Source organism: Macaca thibetana, chromosome 6 (assembly GCF_024542745.1).
Source record: "Macaca thibetana thibetana isolate TM-01 chromosome 6, ASM2454274v1, whole genome shotgun sequence".
Classification (NCBI taxonomy): domain Eukaryota; kingdom Metazoa; phylum Chordata; class Mammalia; order Primates; family Cercopithecidae; genus Macaca; species Macaca thibetana.
The window spans coordinates 49,194,955-49,219,677 of NC_065583.1; the positions used below are offsets into that span (position 1 = coordinate 49,194,955).

Genomic DNA, 24,723 nt, shown 5'->3' on the forward strand with positions numbered 1-24,723 from the left:
TGGGGCTGAATGTAGGGGAGCTCAGAAGGCTCCTGGGTGGCCCTGAGTGTTAGGGAGATCATCCAAGTTAGGGAGATCATTCCAGTGCAGAAGCACCATTTTCTCCATCTACCTGGGCAGGACTGATAGGCAGAGAGGCCCAGGGGGAGGTTGGGGCAACAATAGTCTGGTCCTGGACTATGAAATCACAACCAGATACAGGGAAGGAAGACCCAGAAGACCAGGTGGGAGAGAAAAGGGCTGGCTCCGAATTACTAAGAGCCTACAGGAGCCTACGTGTTCTGCTGGGGATCACAGGGAATGTTCTACATCTTAGAATGTGATTCATCAAAAGCCATTACAATAAAAATGTTGGGTACTTAAACATGGCTTAGCTTTATTTCACTGAGTCGGAGTATAGCACCCCTAGTCATAATAATCAGATTCTTATAGGCTTCAAAATAAAATAAGAATCCCTAAGGTTAAAAAAAAAAAGGTCAAAGATGTAAATGTAAATGACAGTTTCATTCGTGAATCCTAACTGGGGAATTTCTCCTAAGCAAAAAATTATTGATGTGCACAAAGATTTAGCTAATAGCGTTGTTTGTATTATGAAAAAATGGAAATAACCTAACTGTCCTACAATAGGGGATTAATTGGGTAAATTTTTATTTATCCTTATGGAAGAATAATATATACCTATTGCAAATGATATTGCATAAGTACATTTCATGACATGGAAAGATGCTCATTATGGCTAAATATACACACACATTACAGGTATATTCATACCTGTATCTGTGAATTAAAATTAAGTTTTTGTTTTGAAGTACTTTTTATAGTCTCCTGTTGCCTTCATAGGGTCACTGTGGTCAATTTATCAGGACACAAGGATGCAAACTTCCTTTCCCTAATCTCATCCTGAATTTTCCAGTGGGTGTGTCAGCTTCTCAGGGGCAAGACACGCGTCTATTTGCTGTATCAAGAAAGGATCCCACAACTCAGGAGTCACTTGTTTTCTCTCATTCTTGCTCAGAAGGTCTTGGTCCCTGTAGCAAGTCCCCACTCCCATTTGTCACTTAAAGTACCCCAAACCCCATCTTTCCATTCCAGAGTGTCATTGCCCTCCACTTTGCTTAACACTCAGTTAGGTTCCTTCCTCAGTTTCTTCTACCTCCTTTCCTCTCCTAGCTCCTGACTCACCTCTATCTGGTAGACAGTTTTGCCCATTTCTGCTGGTACCGATGCCAGGTTTGGCATCGGTCACAGCACTCAGATTGCAATACACCAGAATAGGATTAACCCATGCATTTCCTCTACGGGAGGGAGGTAGTAGAGTGACTGGCAAGTCGAATGTTGCATGAGTGTGTCTATTTATAGCCCGCAAAATGGGGTGCTGCCCTGCAGGGAGAGCTGGAGTGAAGGAAATGACACGCCTGGGAGAGTAACTTACTTCTGAGTCAGGAGCTTTAGAGAGATGAAGGAAGAAGCCTCCTGGGCCAGAGTTTTGGATGGAAAATGAACACCCAGTCAAGTCTCTAGGACTATAAGTGGGGCGGGGACTAGTTGTGAGCGAGAGTTAAGTAGGAGCCCTTACCAAGGAACATAGGACCTGGGTTCCCCAACCCTTTCGCTAGGTCCATGGCGTTGATCAGCCCTGAGCTAATTCCTCCATGCTGCCCAGAACCTCTCTGGGCCAAGCCCTGGGGACTCAGAGATGACAGCAATACTTCCATTGAGGAACTCCCATACGCAGGCCACAGGGAGGCTCTGGAGGCGGCCTGTGTATTAGGAGGGATCAGAACTACCCCACCCCCACCCTCACTCAGCCATCTGGGCTTCTCTGAACCCCTTCTCCTCCTCTGTTCCCTAAGGCCAGCCAGGGGGAGTCCCAGGGAGGCAGACCAAAAAGGGGTGGGGTGTCATCCTGGTCACTATTAGACCCTGGAACGGCGACCTTGAAAACTACTCAGCGTCTGTTGCCCGAGTGGAGCATAGTGCTTTACAATCTCTTTCCATCACAGCAAACCATCAAGGTAGGGCTACTGTTATTTTATGGTTGAAAAACGGAGGTCCTGAGTCCCTTGGGGGCTGTGCCAGCAGCGGCCAAGTTGAGATTTCCCCTGGTTCAGCAGCCCCAGACAGCACACGGTGCAGGGTAGGCTTTCTGCTTCCTTCACTTCCCCAGGGCAGGTGAGTGACCTGGAGAGAGGGGGTCACCCCTAAAAACAGGGGTAGTGCTAGGACTGAAACTCTCCCTTCTTGATACCCCACTGGCAAGCTTGAGGAGCCAGGCTGCCAGTAGGGAGATTCGGCCGGTGTTCCCCCTGGAGAGGGCGGCAAGTGCCCGGGCGATCCCCTCACCTGCGTTCAGGAGATAGACCCCCGCCCCCAACCCGCCAGGAGGGTGAAAAGATGGCCCCAGGAGCCAGCCGGCTGGGAGAAGGCGGAGTGAGAGGAGAGGCTGGGGCCGGGGGTGCCGGGCTGTCCAGGGCAGCCCTCCTCCGGGCGAGCCGGAGCAGGGGTGGATTGGGAGCGCGCGGGGCGGGCCCGTGGTGGCCCCGGGGCGGTGGCGCCCGGCCGGAGAGGGTGGGGCGGAGCAGCCGCCCTGTACTTCCCCTTCGCCGCTAGCTCTACAACAGCCTGATTTCCCCGAAATGACGGCACGCAGTCGGCCAATGGGCGCCCGCGCGGCTGTCCGGAGGCGGGGCCGACCAGGGCTGGGGAATCCCGCTAAGTGTTTGGATTGCTCGGTGGCGCCGCTGCCCTGGCAGAGCTCGCCACTCCTTCGTCGAGGCAGGACGTGCGCCCGAGCCCCGCCGAACCGAGGCCACCCGGAGCCTTTCCCAGCCCACGCCAGCCGTGCCCAGCGGCCTTGAGACCCAGACAGCCTCTGCCTTCTTCCCCCTTCCACCCGGAGTCGCGCTCCGCGCCCCCTCACGGCAGCCCCTGCGTCGCCGGGACCTTCGCGCGCCGCCGCCGAATCGCTCCTGCAGCAAAGGTGAGTCCGCTTTTGCGGCGCGGGGGACCGGCGGCGTCGAATAAAAGGCGCGCGGGGCACCAGGAAGTGGGGGTTCGAAAGCCCCAGGTTGGAGACTCGCGGGAGCGCGGCGTTGCCCGGGCCCCCGCGCGGGCTCCGGGGGGCGCCGGAGGAGCTGCGAGCCGCGGCGCGGGGAGGGCGGGCCGCGGCGTGGACCGCCCACCCGGACGAGGCTGCCGGCGCCGGGCAGCTTTCGCAGATCTGCGTGCGCGCAGCCGCTGGGGGCCTGTAGGTGGCCCGCTACGTTCGTCCCGCGCATCCACACGCCGTGCCGGGGACCGAGTGTCCGCCCACGCGTGGGCGCCCAGTGCTCCCGGCTTTCGGCGGTCCCAGCTTCGCGCCCAGGCCCCAGGTTTTGGGCTCCCTGTGCTGGTGACAAGGGCTGGCTTACTGCCCAGGTGGCTGGAGGGAATCGTGACCTACGGAGACTGCGGGAAGAGGCGCCACAGGTGTTCCTTGGGCCGCTTCTCCAGAGGAGGGGAAACCGGGCCGGAAGGGTTAGCGTCCTAGTCTTAGCGTAGTGGGCTCTGTGACTGTCAGGAGGGCGTAGAATGGATTCAGGGGGGCTGTTCAGGGTGATGGCTAGCCCTTTACTAGCTAGTGGTGACAACTCAAGTCAAGGGAATTTCTTCTTGGCATCAAGCAAAAGAAGTCCCTCCCTTCCCAAAGATTTGAATTTTGAGCGAAAAGTTCTGAAATTAGGATATCTGTGCATTTTGTCTCTTTTCCTGCACATGAATCCTAAAGCCATCACTTGCATGCCTGTCTCATCCAGAGACTGGCTGGGATGGAGGAAGGGGCAGAAGCATTTTTGCCTAAGATGCTGAAAAAACTTGGAGAGCAGTTTTATTCCAGGGCAGCTCCCCTCCCCACTGAGTGTAGTACCTAGTAGCTGGCTGAGGGGAGAGTAACTAAGTGAACTCGGGTGGGGCAGGTCAGTGCCCAGGTACTGTTCAACAGATTCCAGACTGGAGCCTCTGTCTTCTCTTTACAGCCAACATGCCCATCACTCGGATGCGCATGAGACCCTGGCTAGAGATGCAGATTAATTCCAACCAAATCCCGGGGCTCATCTGGATTAATAAAGTGAGTGTAACTCTTTGGGTTTTCCTGCCACTGTTTTAACCCATGTACTTCTGGAGGGACCAAAGCTTCAGATGCAGCTCAAAAAGGGAAGTGATAACAGGACAGGCAGATGTTTTTCCCAGTGGGTCCTGCATGCAGGGAGGGAGTGTGCAAGGCCCAGCCTGGGCCTCACTTGCACGACTCCTGCTTTCTTCCCTTCTTGAGGTAGGGCACCCACCTGAAGGCACTTCCAGTTTCCAGCAGCAAGACTTTCCCAGCATCTGCAGAGCTGGAGTTCTGGTCTCCTCTGAGGGAGACCCTTACAAACATACACAGCACCTTGCAGGGCTCTAATCAAACAAATAGAAGACTTGAGAAGTGGATGCTGCTGGGCAGAAAGGTGGCTGGCTTAGCAGAGGACAAACGAATCAATCTTGCACCAGTCACTGTGGCCCAAGAAGCCTATAGCTGGTGCACTTGGGACAACATAGACACTATAGGCTTAGTAGCAATGATAGTATTCATAATAATAGCTAATGCTTACTGAACACTCTCTGTGTGCCTGGCACCTGCTAAGTATGTTATTTACATTGTGTCATTTAATCCTCGCAGTAGTCCTGTGGGGTAGGTCCTGTTCATGTCATCATTTTCAGATAAGTAAACAGAGGCACTGAGAGGAAGATTGTAAGATCACACAAAAAGTGATGAAGCCAAGATTTGAACTTGAATGGTCTGACTCAGAAATCTTTACTGTTAACCATCAGTGATAATAACAGTAAGACCTTAGACTTCATATTTGTCACTGTGTCCCTACACGTTCTCTGGTTTTTAATTCTCAAAATTTTGTTGGATATGTTTTCTCATTTCAGAGAAGAGAAAACTGAGGGGAAAAGAGATACAGTGACAATGCCAGGGTTACACAGTGTTCACCATCCAAGTCTAGCTCCCTCAGTGGTATGACCAGGACCTCTTGTGTAGAAGCCCATGGTCCCAGGTGTCCTGAGGAGTCCTTTCTAATGGAAGAAGTTCTTACTTCCATGTTGGTGTTTACAAGCCAGAGAGAAACATCCCAGAGCTTCAAAATCAGGGCTTTGGGGGAGGGTGCCCTGTGTGGGTCCTAGCACATGTGTAACAGGCAGAGGGAGGTCTTTGTGAGCTAATAGTGCTGCAGCTCATCCGAACTAGGAGTCCCTCCTGAGAGATCCCGAGTGGTCTGTTTAAGCCAGCCTAAAGATGGGTCAGTCCAAGCCAGATGGCAGGGGGAAAAGGGGAAGTCAGCCTTTTCTCAGACCTGTCTGGCTGGGCAAGCCTGGGTCTCAGACTCAGCCCCAAAGTCTGTGGTCTCTGAGCTGACACAGCCTCGTGTATATGTGTGTGTTGTTCAGGAGGAGATGATCTTCCAGATCCCATGGAAGCATGCTGCCAAGCATGGCTGGGACATCAACAAGGATGCCTGTTTGTTCCGGAGCTGGGCCATTCACACAGGTGTGTGCCTGGGACTCAGGCCTAGGAAGTCCAGGGTAGAGACAAGAGGAGGCACTAACGTTAACACAGAGGCTCTTCACTGGGGTCCCTGAGCTCCCTGAGACAATATGCAGAATTACTGGGAACAGGGGCTGGTGGCAGACTAGTGTTTCTGGAGAAGAGAGTCCATCATTTCAGCAAATTCTCAAAGGGATTTCTAAAGCCAAGATCTTAGAAAGTGTGTGGCTTCAGGGGGGTTGTGGCTAGATGAGAGTTTTCCCTGGCAAAAGCATCTGTGAAAAGCAGCTGTAAGCCAGGGCACTGAAAGAGACCCAGGTCTGCCTTCATGTTGACCAAGGCCCTTGGTCCAAGGCTCGTGTGGTTGGTAGCCTCCTTTATCCTTGAAAGATGGAGCTCTAGGCCCATCTCAGAACAGTCAGCCCACCCATTAGTTACTATTCTCTGCTGCCCAGTCTGTGCCCACTCCCATGTTTGGAAATATCAGATAAGCCCCAGCCCACCTTGTGGCTGCTGATAGCCCAAGGAGGAAGACTGGGCATGGTCTGGGACACAGATAGTCCACTTTGGGGATATGGGGACTCTAGTGCTTCTAGCTGGGCCCTTCACTGAGGCCCGCTAGATGTGTTTAAGCCAAGCCTCGGCATTTGAGAAGGTCCAGGGCCTAGGACCTGCAGAGTGTCACTGGAGTACCTGCTAGTTTGACCACTGTGGCTGTCTGGTAGCATGAGAGCTCAGGGGTACCCTTACCTTCCTCCACCAGGCCAGGGGCAGCTGAGGATCCCTACCTGTGGCCCTGACGATCCTCTTTTTTCTCCTGTCCTCTAGGCCGATACAAAGCAGGGGAAAAGGAACCAGATCCCAAGACGTGGAAGGCCAACTTTCGCTGTGCCATGAACTCCCTGCCAGATATTGAGGAGGTGAAGGACCAGAGCAGGAACAAGGGCAGCTCAGCTGTGCGAGTGTACAGGATGCTTCCACCTCTCACCAAGAACCAGAGAAAAGGTATCCAAGGACTCTGGGTCCTTGGGAAGCACCCTCAGGGAGGGAGGGTAGAAGAAGGTCAGCTGGGTCTGGCGAGCCTGCACCAAGGCTGACAGCCTATCTGCTCCACAGAAAGAAAGTCGAAGTCCAGCCGAGATGCTAAGAGCAAGGCCAAGAGGAAGGTGAGTGTGGTCCTAAGCAGCCAGGCCTTTGGTCACCTGTGGGCCAGGGTGAGCAGTGGAAGAAATGCTAAGGTGGGCCTGGGCCTAAGCTGCTTTCTCCCTTGACAGTCATGTGGGGATTCCAGCCCTGATACCTTCTCTGATGGACTCAGCAGCTCCACTCTGCCTGATGACCACAGCAGCTACACAGCTCCGGGCTACATGCAGGACTTGGAGGTGGAGCGGGCCCTGACTCCAGGTGAGCTGGTGCAGGTCTGGCAGGGGACCCCACAAGTCAGTGGGGTAGCTCTTTCTCTTGGAGGCATGGTGCTGGCAGGTGGTGGCCCATTAGTGCAGGCTGCAGGGTTGGTGGGGGGGCGCTCGATGTCTTGCAAACTAAGAAAGCACACAGCCTTGACCCATGGCTTCTGCTGTCCCCCAGCACTGTCGCCGTGTGCTGTCAGCAGCACTCTCCCCGACTGGCACATCCCAGTGGAAGTTGTGCCGGACAGCACCAGTGATCTGTACAACTTCCAGGTGTCACCCATGCCCTCCACCTCTGAAGGTTAGTGCTCCTGGGGCCTGGCCTGCCTGCTTGACTGTCTGGGTCCTGTGAAGGGCTTCCTGAGAGAGAAAAGACGCTCAGAACTCCACCTGGCACTAAGCTGATTGAGCTGGGCATTGCCCAGTCTTAGCCCCCGTGGGGGGAGGCAAGCAACGGGGACACTAGGAAGGCAGTTCAGAGTGGGCTGCAGCACAGTGGGGGCTGGTGAGAGGAGGGAAGGGGACCAGGGGCTGTATTTTGGGGTGCTGTTTCTCCTTCCTTCTCTGCAGCCCAGCATCTGAGGGTGAGGAAGGAAGTGGGGTGGGGGTGGGAAGAGGCGTGGCTTCAGGGTTTGAGAGGCTGAGTCACCAGGCCGGTGTCCTGTTCTGGAATCTCCATGGCAGGCAGGTCCACTGGGAGGGGTGTGTGTGTGTGTGTCTGTGTGTGTGTGTGTGTGTGTGTCAGAGAGAGAGAGAGACAGAAAGGGCAGGGGATCTGGTGGGCTGGAACTGGAACTGCAGGGCGAGTGTGGCTGACTGCCAGCCAACCTCTCTGCTTTCTCCATCCACAGCTGCAACAGATGAGGATGAGGAAGGGAAATTACCTGAGGATATCATGAAGGTAAAGCCCCTTCCTACCTGGGCACTCTTGAAGTGACCGTTTCTCAGTGAGGAGAGAGAACCAGTGAAGCTTCCAAATCAGAGGATGGGCAGCTGCTATTGTCACCTGGCTGCTTGCATCATCCCACAAGTGCCACATTCACGTGGCTTGACTGGTGGGAAAGCCACCATGGGTAGGGAAGGCAGGTGGGAGGCCTGGCCTCCGACAGGCCATCCTGAAGCAAGCCTGGGGGCATCAGACAGCTCTGTGAGTCAGGCACTATCAGCGATGGGTCCCTGGCCTGCACCCTCTGCCCCAACATGCCCCAGCCCTGCTAGTTTGGGAAATGCACATCAGGTTTCAGTAATCAGCCTTTAGGATCCATTAATATGATGGCTTTATAGAAAAAGTTAGCAAATTATCCTCCAGGTTTTTTTTTCTGCTTCAGTTTTAAAAGTGAATATAAAGAAGTTTTTGCAGCCGGGGGCGGTGGCTCACACCTGTAATCCCAGCACTTTGGAAGGCCAAGGCGGGTGGATCATCTGAGGTCAAGGGTTCGAGACCAGCCTGACTAACATGGTGAAACCCATCTCTACTAAAAATACAAAAATTAGCCAGGCCTGGTGGCGCATGCCTGTAATCCCAGCTACTCCGAAGGCTGAGGCAGGAGAATCGCTTGAACCTCAGAGGCGGAGGTTGCAGTGAGCCGAGATTGTGTCATTGCACTCCAGCCTAGGCAACAAGAGCAAAACTCCATTTCAAAAAAAAAGTTTTTGCAGTAGTTGTACCCCAGCTGTTCCGTCAGCCCAGAAAATTAAGACATGTATGTAGTTCCTTATCTGTAGCTTTTCTAGTCATCTTTTCTTGATTTGTTTTGCTTACCTTTGTTTTAAGCCCCATTCCCTCTTACTATGTCCTTACACAGTTGAGAGGGAAGTTGTAGAGAGTGGAGTGCCAGAGAGTGGGTGTGAGAGGGGTGGGAAATGAATTGAGGACCAGTGCCAACATGCATTTCTGCCTCCTCCCTCCTGGGCCCTTGTCCTGACTGCAGTGCACTTCTGCATCCTATCTGAGATTGTGAAAATGGCCAAGGGTGTGATCCTGGCTGAGAGAAGCTGGTTCATTGAGGGCAGGGCCACAGGGTGAGTCTGCACTGGGAGGGAGTTGATAGCCTCTTGCTCTTCTGTCCTCAGCTCTTGGAGCAGTCGGAGTGGCAGCCAACAAACGTGGACGGGAAGGGGTACCTACTCAATGAACCTGGAGTCCAGCCCACCTCTGTCTATGGAGACTTTAGCTGTAAGGAGGAGCCAGAAATTGACAGCCCAGGGGGTAAGAAGGCCCTGGATCCATATGGCTTCTTAGAGGAGGGAGAACCATATAGGGATGGAGAAAGCTTGGGGGCAGGGCCAGGGAGCAGTACGGTAAAGCATCTGGGGTACTGACACATTGTGAATTAGCTACTGCTGCCATGCCTTAAGGTTTGCCTGAAGCTGAGTAGATGTTTGCTGCTGTGCTGTGAAGAGTGGAGGCCATGTCTGTGGCCTTCAAGGGTGGGCGGAAGCACACCTTATGCCACCGTCCCCCACCCTCATACAACCTTCTTCATATCTTCTAGGTGATATTGGGCTGAGTCTACAGCGCGTCTTCACAGATCTGAAGAACATGGATGCCACCTGGCTGGACAGCCTGCTGACCCCAGTCCGGTTGCCCTCCATCCAGGCCATTCCCTGTGCACCGTAGCAGGGCCCCTGGGCCCTTCTTAGTCCTCTAGGCAAGCAGGACCTGGCATCCTGGTGGATATGGTGCAGAGAAGCTGGACTTCTGTGGGCCCCTCAACAGCCAACTGTGACCCCACTGCCAAGTGGCGATAGGGCCTCCCCCCTTGGGTCATTGGCCTCTCAGGGCCTGGCAGGCCAGTTGTCTGGGTTTTTCTTGTGGGGTAAAGCTGGTCCTGCCTCCTGGGAACATGAGGTTCTGAGACCGGTGTGTCAGGTCAGGGACTTGGACTGGAGTCAGTGTCTGGCTTTTTCCTCTGAGCCCAGCTGCCTGGAGAGGGTCTTGCTGTCACTGGCTGGCCCCTAGGGGAACAGACTAGTGACCCCAGAAAAGTATAACACCAATCCCAGGGCTGGCTCTGCACTAACAGACAATTGCACTAAATGAATCTTGTTCCCAAAGAACCACCCCCTTTTCATCTGAGCCCTGGGGACTGTTCCAAAGCCAGTGAAATGTGAAGGAAAGTGGGGTCCTTCGGGGAGATGCTCCTTCAGCCTCAGAGGAGCTCTACCCTGCTGCCTACTTTGGCTGAGGGGCTTGGGAAAAAAACTTGGCACTTTTTCTTGTGGATCTTGCCACATTTCTGATCAGAGGTGTACACTAACGTTTCCCCCGAGTTCTTGGCCTTTGCATTTATTTATACAGTGCCTTGCTCGGTCGGCGCCCACCACCCCCTCAAGCCCCAGCAGCTCTCAACAGGCCCAGGGAGGGAAATGTGAGCGCCTTGGTTTGACTTAAAATTGGAATGTCATCTAACCATTAAGTCATGTGTGAACACATAAGAACATGTGTAAATATGTACATGTCTTTTTATAAAAAGTAAATTGTTTATAAGGGGTGTGGCCTTTTTAGAGAGAAATTTAACTTGTAGATGATTTTACTTTTTATGGAAACACTGATGGACTCATTATTGGCATCCCACCTGAACTTGACTTTGGAGTGAACAGGGGCATGCATCTATTATAAAATCCTCTCTGCCAGGCGTGGTGGCTCACCCCTGTAATCCCAACACTTTGGGAGGCCGAGATGGGTGGATCACATGAGGTCAGGAGTTTGAGACCAGCCTGGGCAACATGGTGAAACTCCATTTCTACTAAAAATGCAAAAGTTAGCTGGGCATGGTCGTGGGCGCCTGTTATCCCAGCTACTCAGGAGGCTGAGGCAAGAGAATCACTTGAAACTGGGAGGTGGAGGTTGCAGTAAGCCAAGACCATGCCATTGCACTCCAGCCTGGGCAACGACAACAAAAATAAATAAATCCTTTCATTTGGCCGGGTGCGGTGGCTCATGCCTGTAATCCCAGCACTTTGGAAGGCGGAGGTGGGCAGATCACCTGAGGTCAGGAGTTTGAGACCAGCCTGGCCAACATGGTGAAACCCCGTCTCTACTAAAAATAGAAAAATTAGCTGGGCCTGGTGCTGGGCACCTGTAATCCCAGCTACTCGGGAGGCTGAAGCACAAGAATCACTTGAACCCGGAGGCGGAGGTTGCAGTGAGCCGAGACTTTGCCACTCTACTCCAACCTGGGTGTCAAGAGCCAGACTTTGTCTCAAAAAAAAAAAAAAAAAAAAAAAAAATTCCTTTTGTTTATGTTCACATAGACGATGGCAGAAGGAGGGGACATTTCTGTCACAGGAACATGCTCATATAAACATAGTTACCTGTCCTTGACTATCACCATGGCTGTCAGTTGATTCTGGGCTCCTGGGGCCCAAGGAGTGTTAGGTTTTGAGGAATGTGCCATAGGTGATGTGTCCTGCTAACACGCAGATGCTGCTCCAAAAAGTTAGTTGATATGACACAGTCACAGACAATCAGAACAGTCAGCAGCCCAAGAAAGGTCCCCATAGCTGCTGTGCTGGGTAGCACTTGCCATCCAGTTTCTAGAGTGATGAAATGCTCTCTCTGTACCGTTCAATACAGTAGGCACTGGCACTAGCCACATGTGCCAACTAAGCACTTGAAATGTGGCCAGTGCAATGAGGAATTGAACTTTTAATTGCATTTAATAAACTACATGTAAATAGTCACATGTGGTCAGTGGTTACCATATTGAACAGTGCAGGTAGATACTGGACTGGGGGCAGATCTGAGGGAGAGGGGTTTGAGTAGCGGGAGGACACTGGGGATAGGGGCTTGGGGCTATTTACCTGCCATTTCTAGTAGTTTGGTATTTCAGCAGCCAACAATAACTATTGGTGCAGTGTAGCACGAGACACGTCCATGCACATGTGCATTAGGAAAACTGGCCTTACATGAAGCAGGATTCTGCCTGGGCTGATGCACACAACCTCTATGGAGGGCAAACAGTGTTTCTGAAGACCATAGTTTGGGAACTCCTGACATATGACAATGCCCCCTTCAGGTAAGCCCAAGTTACAGGATTGTCTGAGGGTGGAAGGTCTGGATATGTGCTTTTCCTGTCTCCCTCTTCAGTGTCTGGCCGTGGGGCATAAACACTACCCAGCAGTAGGTAGGCTGGCCAAGAGAAGCCAGCTTGTATCATCAGCATCGTCTAGGGAATGGAATCATGGCAGTATTATGTTGCTTAGGAAACGAAAGCTCTATGGACACATCTTGCACATTCTCAGTCCCAGAAACCATATGGACTGTGACCCCACTCACTAGGCCCAGCCCTCTGGAAGTGTATGGGCCCTTGAAAAGGGAAGACTGAGTGAGAAAATGATGAGAAAACTACAAAATGGGCAGAGGTCAGTCTGACACATTCATCCTCTGTCAAGCTCAGGAAGTATTGGTCTCTGATCTTGGAGATGATGTGTGAGTGGCCGGTGGACTCCTGCCGGGTAAATATTCTATATGTGGATGCCTGGACAGGTCCCCATCCCAGGCCCTGCTTGTCAGAAGCTCCCCTTGGGCCAAGTGTGGTGGCTCACACCTGTAATCTTGGCACTTTGGGAGGCTGAGGCGGGTGGATTGCCTGAGTTCAGGAGTTTGAAACCAGGCTGGGCAACATGGTGAAACCCTGTCTCTACTGAAAAACAAACTAACCAAGCGTGGTGGTGCACACCTGTAATTCCAGCTACTAGGGAGGCTGAGGCAGGAGAATCACTTGAACCCGGGAGGTGGAGGTTGCAGTGAGCTGAGATCATGCCACTGCACTCTAGCCCAGGCAACATAGCGAGACTCTGTCTCAAAAAAAAAAAAAAAAAAGTTCCACTTGGAAGCTCCACTCCACTTGGATTTCTCAAGAATAGCTTCACCTGGGAACAGAAGGCTAGAGAGGATGGCCTTTTTCAGCTCCTTCAGGGACCAGCCCTTTTTAAGATTTGGATTGAGGTGGCTGGCCACCTGTGGCTTCCATCTGGGGTCTCCTAGTGGGTGATGGCAGGTGGTGGTGTGGAGCAAGGTAGAGTGGACTGATGGGAGGAAAGGGACACCACCCAGAACAAGCAGCAGCTCTGACTTCTCTTTCTCCTGCCCTTCAATCTAATCCCTGATGGAGGGTAGGCAGTGGGTATGTGAAGTCTTGGGCAGCTGTGGAAATCTCTCAAGTTCTAAAAGCAAAGTTAATTGCTTGTAAATTACCAAAAAGAGAGAGGAATTATGTCCATCAGCTTCCAATCTCCACAACCAAGATGAAGTCCTCAACTTCCCCATCCCCTCTGATGCCAGGAGTTCCCTCTGATACCAGGAGCAGTTGGTAGCAACTGCTTGGAATCTCCAGGGAGGGACCTCAAAACTCTCCCTAGGCACCCATCGCAATGGAGCTGGGTCCTAGGGACCAAGCCTGGAGTAGTGTGGGATAGAGCCAGACCTTTCAGGATGGAGAGCTGTCCCATCGCATCCTACCAAGACCTCACCCTTTTCCTAGGAAAAGAAACAAAATAAGGTCTGACAGCTCACCTAAAGGTGATGGCAGCTGACACTACCGAGTCATTAGCCAAACAATGCCTGAAACAGAGCAGTATTAGTAAGATCTGAACCAAGTTTGTGCTTAATAATTAGATCATTCTAAGGACCTGACAGTGCTTCTGTGGGTCATTCTCAAGAGTTTCAGTGTAAGCACTAATGGTGGAAGTTGTAGGTTGCGGGAGCTAGGAGGTTGTTGAAAGATTTGTTTTGTTGGGGTTGTGCTGATATCATTGTCATCAAGGACCACTTTCCACTGGGGTAAACTGACAAAGTGGTGCTCAGCCACACCAGCTAGATTTCTCATATTGGGCCAAGTTTACAGACATTTGAGGGCATTTGTGGTTAGTCATGGGCTTCCTTGCCTTAACTCCAAAGGTGTCACTTTCATTGGGCTGGTTTATTCATTCAGCTCACTTGGCAATAGGAAGAAAGCTAGAAGCTAATATGCAAACCACCCCTTCTTGGTGAGTCAGCTTTCAACATCTCTTAGTGCACTGTGTGCAGGGTGTTGTGACCATTACAACTCCAAAGGTAAGAACTTTCTCTGATTTTTCTGGAAGTCTCCAGTGGGGCCTGCCAAAGTGGGAACTGAAATCCTGGGGTAGCCTTGGGAGGTGGAGTTTTTTTTTCTAGCAGTAATGCCTCCGGTTGGTGGGGCTGGGAAACAGCCAGGTTGTCATTCTCTGGGACCACTTGGTCTTTCACACTGTGCACAGATCCAAAAATCTGCCCTTATATGTGGAGGGGAAAAGGGGTACAGATGTCCTCCAGGCAGTCCTGTTGGAGCACCCAGGGCTAATACAGTGACCCTATAGAAAGCTTTCGTCTCTATCAGATGTAATGCTATTCCTTAACTTGGGCACGACTAATCCTCTAATTCATCAGAACTCAGCACTAACCTTTCCCCAGTTCTGCCAGCTGTCACAGAGGAAGGAGGCCTGGGGTGGGAGAAGGGGGAACTGGTGCCCTCCTTTTGCAGGGGTGAAAGTACTTGGCAGGTTGGAGCTTGGCGTCTTCATCCGGAGCTCCCTTGTGGGGCCAAGTCTAAGGCAGCAGAAGGGTATAGCTGCTGGCCACATAGTTTTCCTAGCTCCAGGCAGCTCTCAAGAGACCCATTTATGCTGGTTTTCTCGGGGTGAGGAGTTATAGAAGCCCACGTCTGCTGGCTCAGTGGTAAGACACAGGCCTGCAGAGTCTGTGCTGAGTGAAACTTCAGCTGGGGAGATAGTGGAGGCTATGGAGCAAGGACATGGGGACTGAATGAAAGAGGGGAGGCAGACGTCCAGCCCATCATTCCTCACCCAAGGAGATGATCCCACAAGCTCACAAATGAGCAGAACTGGAAAAGACCTCAAAGTCTGGCTGGATAATGGCAACACAGGTCTTGAGTGCTCAGTTTGTGCTGGGTGCTGTGCCAAGCACCCCGTGTGCACCACGGCACTGGCACCCCACCACGGCCCTTGTTCACAGACCAGGAAACCAACTCTCACCACCTAATCAGTATAGAACCTTGGTTCCAACCCACATCTGTCTGTGCCCAGAATCCAGGTTGGTTCCATATCAGGCTGCCTGAGAGAAGAACACGGAGGCCTACACAAGAAGCTGGGGAGAACTAGCAAGGGGCAGGCCCCGAGCACCTTATGCCAAGCAAGCACTTGTGGATGCTGAGGGAAGACAGCAAAAGCTGCAGCTGCTGTCCTGCCTTCAGATCTCCTCCCTTCCCCCAGCACACACAGCTTCCGACACCTCTGGCAACATGGCTCTGCTGCTACAGGCCCCAGGGCCCCAACAGGGTAGGGTTTGGCTTGGTCCTCAAGGGAAGCAATGCCCCACCTATGCCCTGGAGGCCACCTGCAGTTTCGAAGGGTGGGGCCCCCAGGGGCCGGGACACAGACAGGCTTGTAACTTGGCCTCAGTGCAGGGGGCAGCTCAGCCACAGCAGGCCTGTCTGGAGCAAACAGGGGACTCTGGCCTGCTAGGCCTTATCTCAGCTCCCAGGATCAAAGAGGACTTTTCAGCCATGTTTCTGTCTCAGCAAGACAACGTAGTCTCCTGTTCTCCTGCTTTAAACCAGACCTGCTGTTAGGTCCTGGGGTTCCTTAGAGATCTGGACCCTGGGTGGCTGACTGTGAGACTCAGGACCATGCACAGATACCTCCTCATTCCCAGCCACCAGGCTCGGGTCAGACCCTATGGCTTTGGTGGGCCTAATTCCTGGTTTCTTGATCCCTGAGAACACCTGGCACCTCTGGCAGGTGGCCAGTTGCTACCCTACATCAGGCGGGCACTGGGATTCACCTGCAGGCTTCCTTTAGGGAAGGCTCTCCCCTGCCCTCCTGTGCCAGCCCAGAGGGGCAGCCTGGGTGAGGCCTTTGCATCCATTTCAGGCCAATGCTGGGTCCCCTCCTGTTTCTGCCCTCCTTCTTTCCTTCAAAGCAACAATGTTGTGGGGATGTCCAGTTCTGCTACCACCTCTCCCTCACACTGTCAATCTGGAATTTGTCCAGAATTGGGGCCCAAGTAGTGAGTTCTTACACAGTGGTTAAAAAAACAAAAAACCCCACACAACTCAGCTCTACCTTCCCTCAGAGAGGCCACGGGATATACCCAGGATCTCAGATCAGGAGGGAGGCCCCAGGAGAGGTGTGGCAGGGATCATGTGCTTCTCTGGTTTCTTGGAGAAAGCCGGCTTTGTGGAACAAGGGAGGCATATGGACATGGAGTTGGTGTTTGGGGATGTGGGAGCCATTAGGCCAGAATTACAAGAAGTCCTGTCATGTCGGCCACACCAGGGCAACGGTGGACCGGTGTGGGGGCTGGGGTGGGGGCTGATGGCCTGACTGTGGGGGCAGTGGAGGGCTGTTTCTGCTGGGGACCCAGGGCTCCCCTCCAAGTGCTCCTGCTTGGCTTGTTGGGATGCGGAGAGGAGCTGGAGTTGGGATAGGTCACAGCGAAGGATACAGCCTGGCATTCCCATATGGGGTGGGGGTGGGGTGGGGCAGGGAGGAGGACCTGGGGGTGTCCAGCTTTCAAAGACTTGGAACAGCCTGGTGAGTGTTCATCACCATTCTTCTGTCATAGGTGGCAAGCAGCCAGAGTTCTGGGCCCAGGAGACCATCTACCCGCAAGCTTGTGGGCCCTGCCTCAGGTCACTGAGGAGGACCCCAGTTTTGGTCTCTGGCCATCCTAAGATGTGTGCAATGGAGCCCTGGGGCCCTCCCTTCTCTGACTGGTGACAGCCCTCACAGGCAAAGCCTCACCCTCTAGGGCCTGTCCCTTCCTGTCTGCCAGTCCCCACAAGGGCTGCAGGGTACCCAATCTCGCCAACCAGACTGGAAGCTCCCCAGGGGCAAGCAGCTGATCTCTTCCATATTCTCACAGCGTTCAGCCAGGATTGGCACTTCAGAGCATCTCCTGCTGCTCAGCAGAGATGTAGTTAGCATGTCTCTATAGTAGCACTTTCTGAGTCCCTCCCCTGGGGGGGCCAGGCTAGACTCTGGGGTCCAGAGGAGCAGGCAGGCTGAGAGGCAAAAAGGCACAGAGAAATAACCAACCCTGCCCCTGCAGTAGAACCCTGGGCAGAACAGGCCATGACCAACCAGCAGCCAAGGTCAAAGGCCCCAGACCAAGGGCCAGTGTGTGTACAACATGCAGCATGACCGCTTGTCTCCTTCGGCAGGACTGGAGATAGAAGGCTGAGTCATTAACAACTTTCTTTTATTAAAAATGTACATAAGTAAAAGGAACATGGTTTCATTGTACAAAGAGTAAGAAGTACAGATGAGCAAATAACACGTATTAAAGTCACCTGCAATATACCACCCAGAAGTAACCAGGCTGTTGAATTTTTAGAGACTGGGGTGCAAACACATTTTTTCACTCCCTTGTGCATATATGTGGGAGCTCTGCCATATGCAGACACAGACGTGGTGTCCACAGGCGATATCTCTGCTGGGAATGCTGCAAGCAGGAGTCTGTCCTTTCCTGGTACTGGCTCGGGACCCTTCCTCAGCGCCCAGGTCTCTCTAGTATCCAGGAGTCCAAAGGCCCAGCTGTACAGGCTGCAGAGGTGATCTAGAATAGATTAGGAGGTGCGAAAGGGCTTGGAGATAGGCTGACCAACTGTTTCAGTTTGCTTAGGACCAAGGAGTTTCCCAGGATTTGGGACTTTCAGTGCTAAAACTGGGCAAGTCCCAGGCAAACCAGGGCCAGTTGGTCACCCTCCCTGAGGGCCAAAGGCTTTGTCCAGCCCCTCCTGCCCTGTGCTTGCCATCTGCCCTCCTGCTGGGGTTCTGGATCCCCCATGCCCACACCAAGCAGCTCAGGGACAGAGGCATGGCTGGGGCCTTGCCTCCTGAGAAGCTGGGACTATAAGGTTCCAGCCCGAGGCCTAGGGAGGGACAGGGGAAAGGGAATAAATGAAGGCAGACAGTCTGTTATCACCCAAGAAAAGGGCCAGGTGAACTATGGCTGTTAAGGGCAGCTAGGGACATACAGGTGGAAGGGTCTAATACTTGGCTGGCCACCCCTCCAGCCCTGGAGCTCAGTGTGTGGTCCCCAGAGGCCCCAGACCCTAAGAAGTGCAGGGTGTCTGGATTGAAAGGCCTCAGCTCCCTGGGCTCCCACAGCCCTGGTGCCTCAGGCCTTACCTTCCCCCTCCTCCATCTCCACACCCCTTGGCACTTCCTGCCCAGCTCCTCTCTACCTAAGACTGGGAGCAGAGGATGAAGGAAGAGGAATCCAGGACAGAACGAGCTGAAAGAGGAGCAGGCAGGTGGGAGGGGACCTGGGCAGAAAGGACCTCTCTGATAGTGGCGGGAACATGCTGGCTGTGGTCTGGCCCAGCCCGCTGTCTATGCCTGATGATGCCTGAGGATTCCTGAGGATGCCTGAGGATGGGGGGCCCTTGGAAAACTCAGAAGAGAGGCTGGGTGTGGAAGGCAGAATATTGGTCCACAGTGGAATAAAGAGGTCCACGTTCTAATGCATGAGCCTATGAATATGTTGCTACATGGCAAAGAGGAATTAAAACTGCAGATGGAATTAAGGTTGCTAACCAGCTCACTTGCAAATATAGAGACTACCCTGGATTATTGGTGTGGGCCCAGTGTAATCACAAGGGTTCTTAAATGAAGAAGAAGGAGGCAGAAGGGTCAGAACCAGAGAGATCACATTGTGAAAGACCTGACCAGCCAGTGCTGGCTTTGAAAGTGGAGGAAGGGGCTGCAGGTCAAGGAATGCAGGCAGCCTCTAAAAGCTGGAAAGGGAAAGGAAGAAAAGAGATTCTCCACTAGAGCCCCCAGGAAGAAATGCAGCTCTGTTGACACCTTGAGTTTAGCCCAGTGAGACCTGTTTTGGACTTCTGACTGCAGAACTATAAGAAAAGAAATGGGCCAGGTGCAGTGGCTCACACCTGTAATCCTAGTACTTTGGGAGGCTGAGGCAGGCAGATTGCTTGAGCCCAGGAGTTTGAGACCAGCCAGGGCAACATAGTGAGACCCTATCTCTATAAAATATATAAAAAATTAGCCAGGTGTGGTAGCACATGCCTTTAGTCCCAGCTACTTGGGAGGCTGAGGTAGGAGGATGGTCTAGCCCAGGAGGGAGAGGTTGCAGTGTGTCAAGATTGCACCATTGCACTCCAGCCTGAGTGACAGAGCAAGACCCTGTATCAAAAAAAAAAAAAAAAAAAAAAAAAAAAAAAAGAAGAAGAAGAAAAAAGAAAAAAATTGTGTTGTTTCAAGCCCTGTTTATGATAGTTTGTTAGAGCAGCAATAGGAAACGGATCCACTGGGAAACCATTTGGGGGATGCAGCTGCCCAAAATCCCTGCACATGGGTTAGACTCAGCCTCAGAAGGCTCTACAGCCTCTCTGTGAAAAACTCCATTCCCTCTGGGAGAAGCTCAGACTCTAGAGCCCTGGGCAGGAAATGGGTCTCCATGGCATGGAGGGGGTCAAGAAGGATGCCCCCAGGATAGTGCCTCTGCTAGACCTCTCTACAGGAAGCAGCTGCCTCTTTGAGCCCCCTCCCCAAACCTCAGTGAGCTGAGGTCAGGCCACCTAGGACAACTAGTCAGAGGCCACAGGGCTTGGCTTAAGACTCCCAGGAAGGAGTTGCATGGCCCCTCCATACATCCGTAATACTCATAACACTCTCAGTCCTTGGCCTTAATAAGGGGATACTAAGGGGACTCAGTTTAGCTCTGGAAAAGCTAGGACTACCAGAAAAAAAAAGTTTAGAGGAAAAAAAAAGTTACTGGATGCCAGCTAGATCTGCATAAAGTCCCTGCTCTGCCACTTACTAGCTATGTGGCCTCGAATAAGCCACTAGACCTTTTGTAGCCTCAGTTTCTTCATCTGTAAAATGGGTACAACATCATTTGTCTTATCTGTCTCACAGGATGTGTGAGTCTCAGGTGAGATAACACACGAGAAAACATTGTGCTGCACAGCTTGAGATGCAAACAGTAACGATCACAACCCCACATGCCTTTTGATAGGGTGAATGATCACAGCATCCTGTGTTAGGAAGGAAGGGGTAAGCGCAGACGCTTCAAAACTCTGTCTCACCCATAGGCAGAAGGGTGTAGCCTGGCCAGGGGAGAAAAGAAGGACCCAGCCACTGCCACCACCCTGCAGCTCACACCGGATGTGCGACAGAGCCACCGTGCAGCCCCACAGGATGTCCTCCAACCACTGCAGACTGTGGGGCTTTGCTTTTTTTTTTTTTTTTTTTTTTAAAAAAAAAAGGTTTTCTAGAGTTTCTTCTACATTAAAAACAATCCCTCCTTCTCATAAAGCACAATTTTACAGGGGAAAAGGGGGATGTGAAACTATATGCAACACAATTCAAATCTAATTAATATATAATTTTTTGTGGAATACAGATGGGGAGAATACATCACAATACTAAAGGTAATTACCTTTGGATAGTGGGATTACAGGTGATATAATATAAAAATTTTTAAAATATTTCTATAGTTTAAAAATGTTCCATGATGACCTATAATTATTTTTACTTATTCATTTTTTGAGACAAAATCTCACTCTGTTGACCAGGCTGGAGTGCAGTGGTGCAATCTCAGCTTACTGTAGTCTCGACTTCACAGGCTCAAGTGATCCTCCCACCTCAGCCTCCCAAGAAGCTGGGACTACAGGTATGTACCACCACGCCCAGCTAATTTTTTGTAGACACAGGATTTTGCCATGTTGTCCATGCTGGTCTCGAACTCCTGAGCTCACGTAATCCTCTTTCCTCGGCCTCCCAAAGTACTGGGAGTATGGGTGTGAGTCACCTTGACTGGCCTATAATTACTTTTATAATCAGAAAAAAATTATAAATAAATATAAAAAGTGCCAGGAACTTTCTTTTGTGGAGCCACAAACTGGGCTCAAGGAATAATTTGAGCTGGGCTCTGCAGGGGTGGGAGTCTTGGCCTGGGCCCTGGTCCTTGCTGTGTGACTCTGGAGACTCACTACTTTCCCTCCCTGGCCTTTGTTTACCTGGTAAGACAAGATGCTGCACAAGATGCTCCCTAGGGTCCTTTGCAGCTTAATAAGTAAAGTATTCGCCTTGGTCTCATCCATCCCAGCTCTGTGCCCAGCTTCGAGCGGCTCCTCTGTGCCTGGAGAGAAGGGCAAGCGCCTTACTCATGCCTTGAGGTTGCTGACCACTTCCCTCACCAGCCTCACTCCTTCCAGACCTGCCCTGGGAGTCCCTGCCTCCTGGCCTTCACCTGCATCATAGTCTGTACTTCTCAGAGCCCTGCCCTTCCTTGAAGAACAAAGCCTGGCCAAATTGTGTCAGCCTGCTGGCCTGCAGTGACCCCTGCTTACGTCATACATAACAATAGCTATAACTTATTGACATTAACTTCAGGTCACATAGCAAAAGTGCTCTCATTTAAATCTGAGGCCACCAGAGGATCCATAGACTAAAATGTTAACAGCATCTCCTGGAGTTGTGGAGTGTGGTGACCCTATTTGATCCTCTTGTGCCACTGAGAGATATATTATTAACCCAATTTCACTGATAAGATAACTGAGGCTCAGAGAGGACAAGTAACTTGCCCATGGTCACACAGTGGGTTCATGGCAGAGTTGGGAGGTGATCCCTAGTCAGTTCCAAGTCCAGGATTTTCTCACTCCCACAATGGTGTCTCCCTTAATGACTCTCACATTCTAGTCTCTGAGTACAGGAAGGGTATGTTCTGAGTTGAACACACAGAGAGCACTCAATGATGTCTGGTGGTGAAGATGTTAATCATGAGTTCCATCAAGGTTTATCATTCAATCAACAAGTCTTCCTAGCGTGTCTGGGAGCTCTGGGGGCCAAGGACAGGTCTATTGTAGTTCAGCGTTGCATTCTGGCACCTGGTGGTTTCTGGCACATAGCCCATGCTCATTAAATGACATGAATGATTGTCCATTCAAATAATAAAACAACAAATAAATAATACTAGCTAACAGGTATGGAGTGCCTACAAGCCAGCCAGGAAACCTCCTGCCTACTCAGGGAGTTTCCGGGACAGTTGAGGAGAAACATAACACTGTTGACAAGGGCTACAACGTAGGGTTTTACACCAAAACAGTGTCTATGTAAATAGTGTCTATCAAAGAGAGAAAAATGATGGGCAGACACCCTGATCCTCCCCACAGTGCTGGAGGCCATGCCAGCCACTGTCCCCATTACAATTTGCATATAGTGACTGCCGAAGCACACAAACCTGAATTTTGTGTCTGCATCCATGGTTCTGTCTGTTCAGATCACATCTGGATACTACTGTTGCCTCTCCAGACTGGATAACCAGTCTGCTGAGGGCCAGAAGATGGTGAGATGGAAACTAGTCATGTTTAGCTTGGAGAAGAGAAAGGAAGACCATCTTTAACACCTGACAGGTTGCTCTTCCCAAGAGGGGCCAGTGGGCAACAGCCGTGGTCAGCAGTTCCAGGCACCCCTGAGGAAGCCTGCTCCAGCTGTCAGGGCTGTCTGGCAAGGGACCAGTCCCTCCTCTGGAGAAGTGGCGAGCCCAGTGGGCTGCCTCTCCAGCAGGATCCTATAGAGACCTGACTCTCTACAGTGCACGCTCCACACGCTTGCTCACTTGACAAACACTTATTATAACAACTGTCACCCTGGGCCCATTCCAGGTGAACGACATAAGGATGAATAAAACAAGGCCTGTACCAGTAGAGAACGTCAGTCCCATAGGGGAGAAAGTCAGGAAAGCCTCATCCTGAGCCTTGGACCCTTTACTGTGCATCCTGTAGGCTCCTGTCTCAGCCTCTGCTGAAGGCTATTTTTTTCCTTGTATTCTGCAGGGACCAAGCATATGACAGATAATCAACAAATGCAGGCATCCCTGAAGAGGGGATCCTGGGATAAAAGCCCCAGCTGAATCAGTGCTATACAGGGGCCAAGTGGGGCTGGGTCCCAGGCAGGGTCATTTGCAGGGGTCCCTCTGCCCCTTCAAGTCCTGCCAGACAGGCCTTGGCCATGGTTTCTTCCTGTCCTGTTCCCCTAACCACAGTTGATCTTCCCTGGCTGTTATGAAATGTCAAAGAATGTCCTGCAATCCTAAATTCCATAATGATCTTTATCTTCTGTTCCCTCTGAGGCTCCTCAATCTGCAGTAACAGCTGTGGTTCAGCAAGCAGTGTGGCACTCTGGAGTGCTGCTCTGAAACAGGGCCGGCGTGGGGCAGATCTCATCTGCTGCCCTGTCCGTTCACTGTGCTGTTCAGGGCTAGAGAAGATTCATGTGCGTGTACACTTTTTAAAAATTGTGAAACAATAATTATGCAGAAAAATACACAGAACGTATGTTCAGTTTAACAAATAATCATAAAGCAAATCTCTATAAAGCCACTGCTGCTCTGCAGTGACCCCTGCTTCCCCCTAAGTCGTGCATAATAATAACTACAACTTGCTGACCATGAACTTCAGGTCACACAGCAAAAGTGTTCTCACTTAATCTTTGGCCACCAGAGGCTGCATAGACTAAAATGTGAACAGCTTCCCCTGCAGTTGTGGAGTGTGGTGACCCTATTGGATCTTCTCATGCCACTGAGGGATATACTGTTTTCTGTAGAGATGTCCAGCAGAGGCACTGTCCTGGGGGGCATCCTTCTTGATCACCCCCATGCCATGGAGGCCCATTCCCTGCCCAGGGCTCTAGAGTCTGAGCTTCTCCAAGAGGGAATGGAGTCTTTCGCAGAGGGGCTGTGGAGCCTTGTAAGGCTGAATCTAACCAAGAGCCGGGATTTTGGGTGGCTGCATATCCCAGATGGTTTCCCAGTGGACCAGCTTCCTGTTGCTGTTCTAATAAATTAACATAAACTTAGGGGCTTAAAACAACACAACTTTCTTTTCTTATAGTTCTGTAGGTCAGAAGTCTAAAACAGGTCTCACTGGGCTAAACTGAAGGTGTCAGCAGGGCTGCATTCCTTCCTGGGGGCTCTAGTAGAGAATCTCTTTCCTTTCTTCCCCTTTCGAGCTTTTAGAAGCTGCCTACATTCCTTGGCCTGCGGCCCCTTCCTCCACCTTCAAAGCTAGCACTGGCTAGCCAGGTCTTTCATATATTGTAATCTCTCTGCTTCTGCTTCTGACCCTTCTGCCTCTCTCTTCTCCTTGTGATTACACTGGGCCCACCCACCCCAGTTTCTACCCAATAATCCAGGGTAATCTCCCAAAGTTAAAGAGATAAAACAATACTAGCATCCCCAAAGCACCTCCATGTTCCCCTACTAATCACAACCCCAACCCTCCCTTGTGCATGAGCAAATAGACATTTGTAATAATTCTGTGCTTTTTGTAGTTTGACCTCCTCTGCATGTATCCTTAACAATACAGTTCAGTTTTGCCGGCTGTTAGATTTTTGCTAAAAGGAATTATACTGTATGCATTCTTTTGTAGGTTTTATTCATTGATGAATCATTTGTTATTACAGTATTATTATCCAATATGACAATATTACAGTTATTGCAAGTCGCTGTAGTTCATTTCACTCCAGGAACACTGCACAATTTATTTGTACTCTCCACTGTTGATGGTCATTTGGACATTTTCTGGTACTATGTGGATATTCTGGTGCACATGGATAAGAGTGTGGGGTTAGAGAAGATTATGATGAGTGGGACTCTTGGGTTATAGAGTATATATATGATTTCATCTTTTAAACATTTTTATATTATTCATTTTTTTAAAGACTAGTTGCTGG

The 24,723-nt window shown here is 51.3% G+C and overlaps 2 protein-coding genes across 7 annotated transcripts in view; one reads left to right on the plus strand and one right to left on the minus strand.

The window, feature by feature from the left end:
* LOC126956020 (uncharacterized) overlaps positions 1–24,723 on the minus strand; it is a 297,028-nt gene that overhangs the window by 53,411 nt on the left and 218,894 nt on the right. For 2 of the 6 annotated variants that reach the window (XM_050792885.1, XM_050792884.1), the window contains one exon: positions 17,205–17,578. The exons of 2 other annotated variants lie outside the window; for them this stretch is intronic. In XM_050792885.1, coding sequence (XP_050648842.1) covers positions 17,208–17,578 — 371 coding nt within the window. In that variant the 3' untranslated portion in view covers positions 17,205–17,207. Of the gene's footprint in view, positions 1–17,204; positions 17,579–21,008; positions 21,131–23,641; positions 24,591–24,723 lie in introns of those variants that run through there. 2 more of the 6 variants (XM_050792883.1, XM_050792888.1) reach the window with 2 other exon arrangements.
* Positions 2,667–10,465, plus strand: IRF1 (interferon regulatory factor 1). Its single transcript, XM_050792856.1, has 10 exons — positions 2,667–2,980; positions 4,014–4,105; positions 5,470–5,569; positions 6,395–6,571; positions 6,683–6,732; positions 6,841–6,970; positions 7,154–7,276; positions 7,827–7,876; positions 9,049–9,184; positions 9,471–10,465. Exons 2-10 carry the CDS (start codon positions 4,019–4,021, stop codon positions 9,593–9,595), a joined length of 978 nt encoding a protein of 325 aa, XP_050648813.1. The 5' UTR covers positions 2,667–2,980; positions 4,014–4,018; the 3' UTR covers positions 9,596–10,465.

Excerpts from the sequence above, each read along its gene's own strand:
- IRF1 (XM_050792856.1), top strand. The coding sequence starts at position 4,019 with ATGCCCATCACTCGGATGCGCATGAGACCCTGGCTAGAGATGCAGATT. Across the intron at positions 7,277-7,826 it reads CATGCCCTCCACCTCTGAAG|CTGCAACAGATGAGGATGAG; the intron begins GTTAGTGCTCCT and ends CTCCATCCACAG. Across the intron at positions 7,877-9,048 it reads TACCTGAGGATATCATGAAG|CTCTTGGAGCAGTCGGAGTG; the intron begins GTAAAGCCCCTT and ends TTCTGTCCTCAG.